At 40.5% G+C, this 15540-nt stretch overlaps 1 protein-coding gene across 3 annotated transcripts in view; it reads left to right on the forward strand.

Annotated features, from left to right (window-relative positions):
- SIDT1 (SID1 transmembrane family member 1) overlaps positions 1 to 15540 on the forward strand; it is a 217480-nt gene that overhangs the window by 163238 nt on the left and 38702 nt on the right. For all 3 annotated transcript variants that reach the window (XM_063446333.1, XM_063446326.1, XM_063446335.1), the window contains exons 6-13: positions 3 to 104; positions 1250 to 1333; positions 1984 to 2077; positions 3452 to 3523; positions 5328 to 5421; positions 8011 to 8054; positions 9370 to 9441; positions 10282 to 10427. In XM_063446333.1, the coding sequence (XP_063302403.1) occupies positions 3 to 104; positions 1250 to 1333; positions 1984 to 2077; positions 3452 to 3523; positions 5328 to 5421; positions 8011 to 8054; positions 9370 to 9441; positions 10282 to 10427 (708 nt within the window). The remainder of the gene's footprint in view (positions 1 to 2; positions 105 to 1249; positions 1334 to 1983; positions 2078 to 3451; positions 3524 to 5327; positions 5422 to 8010; positions 8055 to 9369; positions 9442 to 10281; positions 10428 to 15540) is intronic.

Raw genomic sequence — 15540 nt, forward strand, 5'->3', positions numbered from 1 at the left:
AGTATTTTCTGTATACGTTCCCTGAAGGTGTGGAGTCGGTTATTATCAAGGTGAAGTCCACGCAGGTCTATCCGTGCTCCGTGGTCTCAGTGCAGGACATTGTGGTGAGTATGACGTAGAACAGAATAAAAGCATCGATTTATCACGTTCACCACAAACCGCCATTTATAAGGCCAGGGCCAAATCTGCCCAGAGGCACAGAAGGCGTCTGCTATAGATGCACGGTTCCTTTGGGCTCTTTGTCTTTGCACTTTCTGTGTCTATTTATATAATAAAATATAAGAGGTAGATGAATGGCAACCTGGAATTTTATGTATTGTATGGGCAGCAAAGATATTGTAACCTCAGATTGCATTAAAAAAAGGAAAGGAGATAAACGGCCACTGATACCCTACACCGATGCATTGACACATATTAATCATAAATTGATCACCTACATCTATGCACTGACACACAGTAATCATACATTGACACCCTACATTCATGCACGGATACACAGCAATCACATTGATACCCTACATTCATGCACTGGCACACAGCAACCATATATTGATACTCTACATGAATGCACTGACACACAGTAATCATACATTGACACCCTACATTCATGCACGGATACACAGCAATCACATTGATACCCTACATTCATGCACTGGCACACAGCAACCATACATTGATACTCTACATGAATGCACTGACACACAGCAATCACATTGATACCCTGTATTCATGCACTGACACACAGCAATTATACATTGATACCCTACAGTTATGCACCGACAGGCTGTAATTATACATTGATACCCTACATGCATGCACTGACACACAGCAATCACTTTGATACCCTACATTCATGCACTGACACACAGCAATGATACATTGATATACCCTACATTCATGCCCTTACACACTGCAGTCATTCATTGATATACTGTATTACATTCATGCACTGGCACACTGTAAGGTTTAATCTGCTTATTAACCGTTTTTTGGAAATCTGTATTTTGCTTTCCTTGTGTTAGTGTGACATAGTGTTAGTATAAGGAGCAGAGTCAGGGTCGTACTGTGAAATTAATCTATTTTTATTATTTGATAATTTGTTTAAACATAATGTGGTGATAAAGCCAGCAAGTTTCATCCATTAAACTGAATAATCAAACTGTGATCCAACCTGTTCACGTTTCCAGCCTAGTGACGTGTCCCTAATTCAGTCTCGATTGCTGCTAATGAAACCTTCCTCCCTGTTTAGTGTCCAGTGTATGATTCGGATCATAATGTGCAATTCAATGGCGTTTACCAATCCATGACCAAGAAAGCCGCAATCACCATACAGGTGAGCCCAGCGGACCCAAATCTCAGGCTTATTAAACATTTCTTCCAATGAGGGCTTTAGCAGATCTGTCATTTTATTATTTCTGCAATAGGTTTAAAGAAAGAAAATCAATATAATCTTTTGATAAATGTACTCCGTACTCTCGTCACGTCTTGGCTTCGCCTGCTGATCGTGTGCCATCCTTCTGCTCCACTCATTGAATAATTATTCCTTTCATTCATGACTTACTTTGATTATTTTGAGATGCATGTTTTGTATCCTTTACACTGGGCAATCAGCACTGGGGTTATGGAGCTGATGGAATTTAAAGGACGAAATGCTTTTTCAAACAAATTCCTGTTCTTGATATAAAAGGGGACCGGTCACCTCCCAGGGTTTTAATATTATGTTTACGTATCCCTATAAGTGTCAAATTAAAATTAAAAAGGAAATCGTTACATCTTTAATTACCTGGCTGCAGTCTCTGATTCACTGTGGATTATAGAATTCCAGTAACGTTGTAGCTAAGACACTTTGCACGGATTCATCCCCATTTCAAACCTGACCATAAAGAGTTAGACTGTGCAGATGGTTTGGGCTATAAGGCTTTGTTAGCCGCTGATTCGGTTATGGTTGTCCGATAACGTTGCTTTTTTCTTTTCTTATATCAGCGAAAAGATTTCCCCAAGGGTCGGTTTTACGTAGTGTTTGTCATCAAACCTGAAGATTATGCCTGTGGAGGATCTGTGCCACAATCCACTCAGGGTAAGTTTGCCCTCTGCTGGACCTAACAATTAATGCACATCCTTATGTCGTGACAAATGTAAGATCTTTTTCTGAGCCAGTATCCCTCTAAAATACAGCCATCATATAATAACTGGAGCTACAAGGTTATGGTGTAAGGAGGTCCCCTGTCTCCCTGCACACAGTGTATTATAACTGCAGCTATAAAGTTATGGTGTAAGGAGGTCCCCTGTCTCCCCGCACACAGTGTATTATAACTGCAGCTATAAGGTTATGGTGTAAGGAGGTCCCCTGTCTCCCCACACACAGTGTATTATAACTGCAGTTATAAGGTTATGGTGTAAGGAGGTCCCCTGTCTCCCCGCACACAGTGTATTATAACTGCAGCTATAAGGTTATGGTGTAAGGAGGTCCCCTGTCTCCCTGCATACAGTGTATTATAACTGCAGCTATAAGGTTATGGTGTAAGGAGGTCCCCTGTCTCCCTGCATACAGTGTATTATAACTGCAGCTATAAGGTTATGGTGTAAGGAGGTCCCCTGTCTCCCAGCACACAGTGTATTATAACTGCAGCTATAAGATTATGGTGTAAGGAGGTCCCCTGTCTCCCTGCATACAGTGTATTATAACTGCAGCTATAAGGTTATTGTGTAAGGAGGTCCCCTGTCTCCCTGCACACAGTGTATTATAACTGCAGCTATAAGGTTATGGTGTAAGGAGGTCCCCTGTCTCCCTGCATACAGTGTATTATAACTGCAGCTATAAGGTTATTGTGTAAGGAGGTCCCCTGTCTCCCTGCACACAGTGTATTATAACTGCAGCTATAAGGTTATGGTGTAAGGTCCCCTGTCTCCCTGCACACAGTGTATTATAACTGCAGCTATAAGGATATGGTGTAAGGAGGTCCCCTGTCTCCCCGTACACAGTGTATTATAACTGCAGCTATAAGGTTATGGTGTAAGGAGGTCCCCTGTCTCCCTGCACACAGTGTATTATAACTGCAGCTATAAGGTTATGGTGTAAGGAGGTCCCCTGTCTCCCCGCACACAGTGTATTATAACTGCAGTTATAAGGTTATGGTGTAAGGAGGTCCCCTGTCTCCCCGTACACAGTGTATTATAACTGCAGCTATAAGGTTATGGTGTAAGGAGGTCCCCTGTCTCCCCTCACACAGTGTATCATAACTGCAGCTACAAGGTTATGGTGTAAGGAGGTCCCCTGTCTCCCAGCACACAGTGTATTATAACTGCAGCTATAAGGTTATGGTGTAAGGAGGTCCCCTGTTTCCCTGTACTCGGCTATAAGGTTATGTTATAAGGAGGGTGCTGTGGGTAAATATAATACCGTTGCAGACCATGTAATGTCCAGACATATAAGAAACACATTTTATTACAGGTTCTAGTAACGGCACGTGGAATCTGAAACGCGAGAAGGACTTTCAAGTGTTCATCACTCCGTCTATAAACAGTAAGTGTTGGTCAGGCAAAGGAGGAGGCAGCAAAAGTTGTATCTTTCTATTAATGATATTCCGAGCTCCATCCACATATTTTATTTACATCATGGGTTAACTGTACGGTCTCCACATTCATATGATTTTTTCAGATTTTTTTTAATAACACACATTCATAGGTATTTTACGCTGAATTTAGTCATCACTGGTTTCACAGGCGTCCTGAATAAACTTGTACACAAATCCCTTTCATCTGCATTGAACAAATCAAACATCTATCAGTCTGTTTACGAACTAATTGATTAGTTTATAGATTGATTGAGATTGGAATTGTTCAGTGCAGCTGAAAAGCACAAGTCTAGAAATAATTATACTAAAACACTTTAATTATACCCTCAGAATACGCTGGCTCTGTCCCATCTCTAATACTGACTGACTCCATCACTTCTCTTTTTAAACTGTGTACATTGTCTCTTTTCATGTACTGGATCCATCATCACTCATTCAATACAAGATTTATCACGTCTTCACGTGGTATCTCCATCATTACTTTTATTAACCTTGCTCCACCTGCCTCATCATACATGATCATTATCTAGACGTTCTATTACATATTGTCCTCCTACAGTGTCCAGGACGTTTCCAATATGATGGAGCCTCAATTTCATATTTTTTGGAATAGTCTTTCAAATGATTTCATATTTTTCGATAAACTTTCACAAAACTTTTTTAAAAAAATATTAAAATGTAAAAAAATATATCACATATCTAAAAAAAATTTGGGAGTGGGGACTAAGTGAAGAGCAAACTATTTATTTCCTGATTTTGTTGCAATGCATGTACTTAGCCTCTCCCTAAGGTAGAAGGTAATTCTGATGTGGACCCCGTCCTCACTGTGCCTAGAGGGGTTTTAGTTCCATCTCACTGACAAGGCCCAAAGAGGGCGGAAACGATCGTCTAGGGTTGCTGTATCTCTCTCTCGTATAGACGGAACCTGCCAGCTTTTTGGAACTAGACTGCCCTTAAGGGTGGGATCAGTCTAATATGCAAATGGATAGGTTCACTCTTTAATGACACAAATTAGCGAAAACATGTTTGAGACCCAAGCTCGGTCTAACTACAGGGCAAGTTATTGAGATTCTTATATTCACTATTTTTGTTATAAAAAAATAACAAAAAATTAACATATTTTTCAATAAATTAAATACTTTTTTCTTAAAATATTAAATCATCAGAAAATCGTATCCAATGATAAATTGAGGCGGTATTTATTATTATAATATTAAATGATTTAAAATTATAAACTATATTTTAACTTTGTAATATTGTAATATTGTAATAATATATGTTTTTTTTTGTTGTAAATATTGATATATGTTTTGATATTTGTTTTTGATGTTTTCATATGTTTGGGAAAAAAAGTTTTTTAAGGTTTATTAAAAATGTTTAAATCATTTTGAAAGCTACTCCAAAAATATGAAATTGAGGCGTTTGTGTGGGTCCTACTGGCTAACATTCAGTACTAAATGAAGTAACGTGAATTATTTTGCAAATTCTGTGTCTATTTATTGTACTAAACAAAAAAGAACTTCAAAGAACCTCTGGCACAAAATTTAATAATTAGCTGCATTAAACCTGGCCAAACTCCCAAAATCCTGTTATCGCCTCAGGGAGATTATCTCTGTCTAAAAATCAACATGAACAAATAGCGTTCAGTGAATGTTATCTGGAGTCTCTTGTGTCAGACAGTATTTAATATTCGTGGCGAATGTATCTTTTGACCCTGGCCGAATGTTACGTAATATTATTTTTCGCTTTCAGGTTCAGTCTACATCCAATCCACCCTTCTGTGTTTACTCTTCTTCTTCATCTTTTACCTGGGATCACTGCTTGTGGCATTGGTGCATTATATCAGGTTTGTTCTCAAAATGGCGGCAGAATCACATGAGCAATAAGTTAGTCCCCAGGTACACTCTATGCTGCACTTCAAAAGGTTATTGTTGGCCTCCTACTCCATTGTTTCCTAAGCAACTGTTTGATTGATTGATGAGGAGTGTTAAGAGTGTTTTATACAAACCTAGTACATCATTCACCAGCACACATGCATTATGTATAGTTACATATAGACATGGAAACACAATGTATGGATGGAGGGGGCAGTGTATTAGATTGGATGGAGAGGGCAGTGTGTTAGATTGGTTGGAGGGGGCAGTGTGTTAGATTGATTGGAGGGGCAGTGTGTTAGATTGGATGGAGGGGGCAGTGTGTTAGAGTGGATGGGGGGGGCAGTGTGTTAGATTGGTTGGAGGGGGCAGTGTGTTAGATTGGTTGGAGGGGGCAGTGTGTTAGATTGGATGGAGAGGGCAGTGTATTAGATTGGATGGGGGGGCAGTGTGTTAGATTGGTTGGAAAGGGCAGTGTGTTAGATTGGATGGAGGGGGCAGTGTATTAGATTGGATGGAGAGGGCAGCGTATTAGATTGGATGGGGGCAGTGTATTAGATTGGATGGAGAGGGCAGTGTATTAGATTGGATGGGGGGCAGTGTATTAGATTGGGTGGAGGGGGCAGTGTATTAGATTGGATGGGGGGCAGTGTATTAGATTGGGTGGAGGGGGCAGTGTATTAGATTGAATGGAGAGGGCAGTGTATTAGATTGGATGGGGGGGCAGTGTATTAGATTGGGTGGAGGGGGCAGTGTATAAGAATGGATGGATGGGGCAGTGTATTGGATTTGTGGGCAGTGTATTAGATTGGGTGGAGGGGGCAGTGTATTAGATTGGATGGAGGTGGCACTAGTATCCCATAGACTTCTCCGCTGGTATTAAATAGTAATGCAGGAACAAGAAGTTAATCCAGGATGAACAGCAGCAATAGAAAATAAAATAATCCAGTAATATCCCATCACGATTCCCAATAACTGGACAACACACAGTATTAGGAGCAGAACTGAAGATGTATTCCACATACTGAGCTTTTAAGCATTTCTCCCATGCAAGGGAGACACCTACAAAGATTATACAGTAAACCAATCATACAAGAGTTACCACCTCCACATCTCCTCCCCTCAGCATGACACGTAATCCCATTATACAGGACACATTTTTCACCGTTTTCTGGATGTACCCCTAATACCCCCTGGTAGCCCTGATCTGGGTGAGCAACATACTCAAAAATCACCCAAATCGGACCAGGGGTTCGGGAGTTATGGATGTATTCGTATGACCGACCGCCCAGGAGGTAGTAGCCAAAATCAGTTCCACATATTCTGGCCTTGCGGTCGGTCTCCGTTCGAGGGATGAAACACACGAAAGTACCAGGTTGCGTAGACTGGGGTTGGATTCGTATGAATTCCCTTGTTTTTTGGGGTTCTTTCTACCAAACTGCGGGCCGCGTAGTCGAGTGTCCGATTTGGGTTCCAGACACCCGACGACCAAACACCGCTGAGCATTCGTATGATAAGATGGCCGCCGCCATGTGTTCGAATGCTGAATGGCGGCCACCCAGGGAACACATAATACTTTTCGTCTAATTATCAATTATGTGTTTGAAACATGAATGCGGGAGGTAAATGAGAGGCGCACTTCACTCTGAGGAGGTCTGGTTGTTCGGTAGTTTGTTCGTATGTCGAACGGAGGGTTTTTACCGAACAATCTGACGAATGCTGCATACAATACATGGATACAAAGCTAAAATTAACATTGTAACCATAATACCTCGGGACAGCCCAATACAATTTGCTACAGCAGTGTATTAGATTAGATGGAGGGAGCAGTGTATTAGATTGCTTGGAGGTGGCAATGTATTAGATTGGGTGGACGGGGCAGTGTATTAGACTGGATGGAGGGGGCAGTGTATTAGATTGGCCGCGCAGCCTTTTACAACACATGCACAATAGCCTCCCAATGCTTTTCTATGGGAAAGCATTGGATTGGCTGAGATAATCAGGTTTGATGATCTCAGCCTAAGAGAAGAACACACTCATAGAATTTCACAATCAACAGCATACATTCACCATTTCAGTCCCATTACCAAACTTTTCTTAATATGTCAAGGTAGTTGGATTGAAAGTTGGTTATATGCACATGCATGTCTCCTTAAAATAAATTTGCTCTGTTATTTACTTTGAAGTCCTACGAACACGAGGACCTCCAGTGTCAGTTAGGCAACTTTTTTTTATACGGTACTTTTCTAAATAAATCTACATTTCTATGGAAACTGACTTTTTTGTGTTTTTTTTTTGCGGCCCACATCAACTTAAACCTTGTTTATCTGGCCCGTGTTCATCTTTGAGTTTGACATGCTTGCCTTACACTATACTATCCCTTTAAAAAGAAATCCAAAAGATTAATTTCAATTAGAGTGATTACTTAGTGAGTGTCCCAGTTCTTTCATCGATAATTTACCCCAATCTGTGCTGTACCTTTATGCGGAAGAGCACACAGGGCTACTCTGTCAGAAACTAAACTGTTTTTGTCTGTTTGTATTGTTTTGTTCAAATTGCAGTGTTCGCAGGAAGGGATCGATGCTGAAAAACAGCCCAGATGATGGTAAGAGATGCTGCCAATAAGTCAATACATGTGGCCGGCTAACCAGGGCTGGATTTTTCATGTCAGGTTCATGTAGTCACAAAATTATACGGCTTCCCTTGCTCCCCTTACCCCAAAATAAGGCAGATAACGTAAATAGAATGAATTCATTAACTGGACATTGCAGGCCTAAAAACTTCTAAAAACGTACCTTATTTTTAGTGTGGCGTTGGTCCGCCAGTGCTGGCCCTGCCTCCAATCCTCGTCCTTGCTGACATAATCAAAATGTACTATTTTTAGCCAATTGAATGATTTCCCATAAAGATGCTGATTGGTCAGGCCGGCGTTTGGAAAATTCAGTGTCTCGACGCTGACCGACAGTGCTACAGTCCTCCAGTGGCCATCTGAGGAGTGGAGATATCCCTAGGGGGCAATGTAAACAGAGAAAAGGCAGTGTTTACATGAAAATGCCTGCAGGGAATGATTATATCTACCAGAACAACTACATTAAGCTATAGTTGTTGGGGTGTCCCTTTAATACAATAATATAAATAAAGATGTAACCAGAGTATTAAAAGTAACACTAACGTGTCTCATCACAACATAGGGCTGTTTGAAAAAGTCCTCAGCTGTGGTGAAACCTGTTACTGGTCAACACTCCTGGTACTTATCTCATCACTAGCCTATTAAAATTAAACAAGGATCATTATAAGTGCTGAAAATAGGTGCACCCTAGTGGTCAGGCACCGGTAGGCAGGTGCCTACTCTGTCTGTCAAATCCAGTTCTGTGGGTAACCCCTAAACCATTCACAGAGACAAATGACAGAGAAACACTCAATGAGTGAGAATGAACCCAGTAAATAACAGTGGGAGGCAGAACGGAAGCTGAATTCCATTTAGTTTAGCTGAAAGCTTCCCATTTTATTTGTATAATTACATGGGGTCACTGAGTGCACATTGTACGGGCTGAATTTGTTGATCTCTTGATACAACCTGGTTTTGGTGAAAGTGGGCAGCCTGATACCCTGCTTCCATCTTGGTATAAAGTAAATGACTCCTAGTTCCCAATATATCATTTTGCTGGAATTCAGCACCAAGTGAACCTGTATTATTTACTTTTTGCCAGTCTGAAGACGCATTGCTCATTTATCTCCACCTCCCTATTCCATGCTGCTGTCCACTGAGTGGTTCGTTTTCTGTCTATTAACCTGCACTCTCGGATATTTAAAGCTGGTTTTTATGGACACATCTAAATAACGCCCTCCCAGAGTCAAGGTGGGTGGAAAGTACGTACATGTTTATGTTAAGTTGATGAACATTATTTTTTTTGCTGCAGGAGAGGGGACAGTGGCAGCTTCACACCCCATCGCAACCACCACCCCAGACGGATCAAGCTATGGAGCAATTGGTAAGGACCAGTATCATGGAACTTGCTTAAACACCATGGTGAACTGTCGAATGGCTGATGTCTTCCTGCTGATGACTTCCACGTGGCTCATTTCAGGAAGTTATTTAACCTTTTCGCTGCCACGTAGAATTGAAGGTGTTAAAATGGTCACAGCTGTGCATGCGTACATGTGTATTTTTACTGTTATAATTATTTATGAAGCCTCAGCATATAATACGGTGCTGTACAATTAGTGTGCAAAACAAATATAACAAATAATCAAGTTAAATTGAGAAGAAATCTGCCCCATACACGGGTATTTCCTAGAGAAAGTAGGGTGTAAACCCACGAGATGTGAAGCACAGTGTATCCTGAGGGGAAGAGAGATTGTTGGGTTTGTGTTTACATTCAGCAATGGGTATACCTTGTGTGTAAACACGTACTATATCTCTCAGTGGGCGGCCAGTGACTGGCTGGGAGAGTCGTACACCAGCAGAGAGGAAGGAAGAGGGGAGGCCAAGTGTCGGTCAGTCCTGCCCGAACACAATGAGCTGAAAGTGTTATGAGGTGGGAGTATTTCATTAAGACTGCAGAAGCATTATGGGAGATGTAGTTTAACTGGTGACCCTGGAGTACAGGAATGACATGGTTAACTGATTTAGGCATTTTGTAAAAGGAAGAGAATAAGGCAAGATAGGGCAATGTATGAAAGGCCTCAGAGAAGGTCTGTAGACGCGAGTTGGAGGTAAAAGGACATGTTGTGATAAGTCACCCCAACCCGCTCAGACACAGACCTATAGCCTTGTACACACATAGTGGAAATTCTCCATTGTAAAAATAAAGAGTATTTTCACCTTTTAGATGAATCAAGCCACCGAGCTGCCAAACTGCCACCACCTCCACCCACCACTCGAAATCGAGTTTACTCTGACAGTTCTGTGGACGAGGAGAGTGATTTTGACGCCATACCAGAGATGGAGAGTGATAAAAATGTAATTCGACCAAAGGTAGGAAATCTGATTGCAAAATGCAAAGTTAAGCACTGCAACCAGACCAGTAACTAGCAATGCAACCAGACTGGCGACTAGCACTGAAACTAGACCAACCACTAGCACTTCAACCAGACCTCCAACTAACACTGCAACCAGACATGCGACTAGCACTGAAACTAGACCAACCACTAGCACTTCAACCAGACCTCCAACTAACACTGCAACCAGACAGGCGACTAGCACTGAAACTAGACCAACCACTAGCACTTCAACCAGACCTCCAACTAACACTGCAACCAGACAGGCGACTAGCACTGAAACTAGACCAACCACTAGCACTTCAACCAGACCTCCAACTAACACTGCAACCAGACCAATAACTAGCAATGCAACCAGACCGGTAACTAACACTGCAACCAGACTAGCACTGAAACCACAATATATAATAAAATATCTCCCAATATAATCACGTTTGAATGTAGACGGGAGGATCAGTATAATCTTCTTTATCCCAAAGATTTAACTTAAAGGGAAAAAAGATAAAAGAACATAGTGTACCACTTTAAGGATATAAGAAACACTTTATTGTCTGCACTTACAAGATGCAAGAAGGTTAAAAGCCCATCAAATATTGCTGTGAACTTCTCAGTGGATCTCCAAGTAGAAGTACAGGAACCCAGGTTGAAGAAACACAAACAAAATAAAACTTTAAAATACAAAATCAAAAGTCCGTAAAATAAAATGTTCCTGCCGCCCTACGCGTTTCGTCCTCAGACTTCGTCAGGGGCATCCGGCTTGTGTGATACACTCTGTGGTCTTCCGGTCTTTTAACCCCTTAAGGACCAAACTTCTGGAATAAAAGGGAATCATGACATGTAACACATGTCATGTGTCCTTAAGGGGTTAAATGTCCCGTCAGTGAAAAAGTCCTTTCCGTCAGCCAATGAGAATCAATCTCGTATCATGCGGCAACCTATCAAAAGGTGCGTCTGTACAGCCAATAGGCTGCTCTGAACTATAGTGTGTCTCAACCTCTCGCGAGAGACCAATCTCCTCACACACCGGTGAAACGCAAATGCGTTCCAACACTCGGGTGGGAGTGGTCTCGCGGAGGAAATGAACAACACAAAAGTTCATTCAAAGAAATGGGACAAAAGGACAAAGTTAATATAACTGGACGTATTTACAACACAAAATAACTGAATAAAAACAGATGCCGTAGGTGATATATAAAAAGAGAACCATAAAAACAAATAAATATACAATACTGTCATATAAAACTCACAACATTTCTCTGAAGTAAAATATCGTAAAAATTATAAAAAGCAAACCATATCAAAATCTATATTCATACCCTCAGGTTGCATGGTACTGAGGGTATGGACCCCAAACCCCTCTCTTTGCCTAAGTCTAAGTAATAAATCGCCACCTCTTTGATCTAAAGTAACTTTTTCAATAGGAATGCAAATGAAATTGTGGAAACTAAAACTAGGGCACCTATTGCAATGTAAGGGAACTGAGTGGGTAGTAATTTTCTTTCTAATATTATTCCTATGCTCTAAAAATCGGATTTTAACAGGTCTAGTGGTTCTACCTACATATTGGGCACCACATCCGCATTTCAAAAGATAAACTGTATTGCTAGTATTACAGGTTATATGTCCTCTAATTTTAAAACCTTGGCCGGTCACTGTACTGTTAAAATTCAGAATTTTCTTCGAGACCTTTTCGCAACTCTTACATGCACCACATGTGAAGAAACCCTAATTCTGTTGAATCGGTTTAACATGGTTCTTAAAAGTGCTAGGTGCTAAGATGTTCTTGAAATTCCTGCCCTTCTTAAAGATGACTTGTGGGGCTCGAGGAAGTTTGGTCTTTAGAAATTTGTCTTCCAATAACAAAGGCCAATGTCTTTTTGAAATATTTTTAATTTTCTTAGCATGGGTGTTATATTGGGTATTGAAAGAAAAAGCAAATTGGTTGACTGTAGAACAAGCAGATTTATTAGATAAGAGGTCTTCCCTCTTGGAATTATGCACCTTCGTGATTTCTTTATTGATAAAATTTTCAGTATAGCCTTTTTCTAAAAATTTATCTTTAAGAGTTTGCGCTTGATTTAAAAAAATATGCTGATCTGTGCAGTTCCTCCGTAGTCGAGAAAATTGGCTACGGAGAACGCTTTTCAACCAAGAGTGAGATCTAAAAAATTTACTTCTTCTCGACTAAAAGTAGGAGTAAAAATCAGAGAAAATTGATTGGTATTAATATAAGTAAAAAAGTTTTCTAAAGATGAAACAGTACCTTTCCAAATAATTAAAACGTCATCTATATATCTTCTCCACAGCACCAAGCTTGCGCCGAATGGGTTGTTATTCCAAATAAAAAGATTTTCCCAAAAGTCTAAAAAAATATTGGCATAACTCGGCGCGAACTTGGTGCCCATGGCTGTTCCTTTAAGTTGTAGATAAAAGTCCTCATTAAAAAGAAAAAAATTATGGGTAAGGATAAAATTGATGCTTTCAAGTAAAAAGTGACACAAGTCAGCTGAGAGTTCTGAATCGGTTTCAAAAGCTTGTTTAACTGCTAGCAGACCCAACTGATGTTCAATTATGGTGTAAAGAGACGTAACATCCACCGTCGCCCATATATAGCCGTCTCTCCACTCCAGACTTTCTAATTCTTGGATCAAACTCTTAGTGTCCTTTAAATAAGACTTTGCCCTCTGGGCGTATTTCTGTAAATGAAAGTCTATGAACTCAGATAGTTTTGACGTTACCGAATGAATCCCGCTAATAATGGGTCTCCCTGGTGGGTGGGTGGCTGATTTGTGGACTTTAGGGAGGAAATAAAATGTGGGAATTCTGGGAGCCTTTAAAAACAAATATGAAAACATTTTGTTATCAATGATCTCTTTCTCTTTACCCGAATTTAGCAGATTCTCTAGTTCTTTATTAAAATGAGAATTGGGGTTGTAATTTAGTTTCTGGTAAGTAGAAGTGTCGTTTAAGATTCTATTAGATTCTTTCAGATAAAAATCAATAGGCATCACCACAATACCTCCTCCCTTATCGGCACTCTTAATGATAATGTCTTTACGATTCTTGATAGACTTTAGAATAGCATTTTCTTGTTTAGTCAAATTAAACTCTTTAAGTTTATAATCCAATCCCTTCAAATCTTTAAGGACCATTTTATTAAATGCCTCTAACTGGTGACCCTTGTCGTTGGGGAAGAAAGTAGATTTAGGTCTGAATCTAGAGTATTTATTACCAATATTCTCTGTTTTCGGTATTATGTTCTCCAACTCTTTCTTTTTGAAAAATCTCTTTAGCGACATTTTGCGTACGAATTTACTTAAATCGATAAAGAGATCGAAAGAATTGGCAGCACTATTGGGGGAGAATTTCAGTCCTTTCTCTAAAATAAGAATTTCATTCAATTTTAAAACAGCATCTTATATTAGAAAAATGCCTTTGGAACGGGCAATTTCTATTAATTCGTTTGAATCCTCTTGTCTTCTAAACGTCTTTTCTTCTCTGGGATGTTCCACTCCCCCAGAGGGGCAAATTTGTTTGTAAGGTCTATTTTGGGTCTCTTTGGAGAGAAAAATTGGTTTATTTGACGTCTTTTGTTTAGGTTTAGCCCCTTCTCTAAAAAATCATCTGGGTCCTCTTGTGGGCTCCTTGTTGTGGGGGAACTAATTTTACCTCTAGAAAAATGGGTTTTGTTTACCCTTTTTTGGGGTATTTTCCACGGGCTGTTCCCTTGTGATGTTTTAGGATTTTTTAAAGGGGATTTCTCCTTTCCAGGCTTATCTTTATTGCTATTGCAATTGCAATTGAAACTAACAGACCTCTTTTTTCATATATCTTGGAACTATTATTAAAATAATTTCGACTGTTACGATTATATCCATTGTTTTTGAAGGAACCCTTATTGGATTTATTAGTAATGGAATGTACATTGGAAACTTTATCATTTCTATCTCTCATATATTTCTTGGTTTTTGTCTCTGCTATTTTCTCGTCTATTTTGTTAACTTTTTCAAGTAACACCCCTTCTCTGTTCTTAAAGACTTCTTGTTCTTTATCAAGGGGAAAATACCAATACCAATTTTTCCATATCAATTGACAATTCTTGTAAATTGTCCTTTTCAAAATCTATAATGATTTCCATAAGGGTAAAGGAGCATTTCTCAAGAGCTGAATCCCTGAAGCACTGAAACCAGACCAGCAGCTTGCACTGCAACCAGACCAATCATTAGCCCTTCAACCAGACCGGCGACTAGCACTGAAACCAGACCAATCATTAGCCCTTCAACCAGACCGGCGACTAGCACTGCAACTAGACTGGCGACTAGCACAGACACCAGACCAACCACTAGCACTGCAACCAGACCGGCGACTAGCACTGCAACTAGACTGGCGACTAGCACAGACACCAGACCAACCACTAGCACTGCAACCAGACCGGCGACTAGCACTGCAACCAGACCGGCGACTAGCACAGACACATGACCAACCACTAGCACTGCAACCAGACCAATCATTAGCCCTTCAACCAGACCGGCGACTAGCACAGACACCAGACCAACCACTAGCACTGCAACCAGACCGGCGACTAGCACTGCAACTAGACTGGCGACTAGCACAGACACATGACCAACCACTAGCACTGCAACCAGACCAATCATTAGCCCTTCAACCAGACCGGCGACTAGCACAGACACCAGACCAACCACTAGCACTGCAACCAGACAGGCGACTAGCACTGCAACCAGACCGGCTAGTAGCAGCCATAACTAGGTGACTACTATTGCAGAGACCTTCATTAGTAAACAGCTATTACTGCATTCTCAAACTACAAAAACACCACATTCCTATGTTATATCCTATCTATGCTCTGTGTGTCAGAAAGGAACTACGATACGTTTACTAGATCCACCTTGTTCTCCTGGACACACGTTGTTCCCCAGCTGACAAAGTGCTACCTGGTGGAATAGAAAATCTCATAAAAATAAACGACTTTCATTAATGAATTAAATTCCTTTCTAATAATACCATCAGCATGTTTGGGAAAAGCCAGGAATCTGACAATCCAAGGACAGACCCAGTCCCAACATACAGAT

This window comes from Pelobates fuscus, chromosome 1, assembly GCF_036172605.1.
Source record: "Pelobates fuscus isolate aPelFus1 chromosome 1, aPelFus1.pri, whole genome shotgun sequence".
In the NCBI taxonomy this organism is placed as follows: Eukaryota; Metazoa; Chordata; class Amphibia; order Anura; family Pelobatidae; genus Pelobates; species Pelobates fuscus.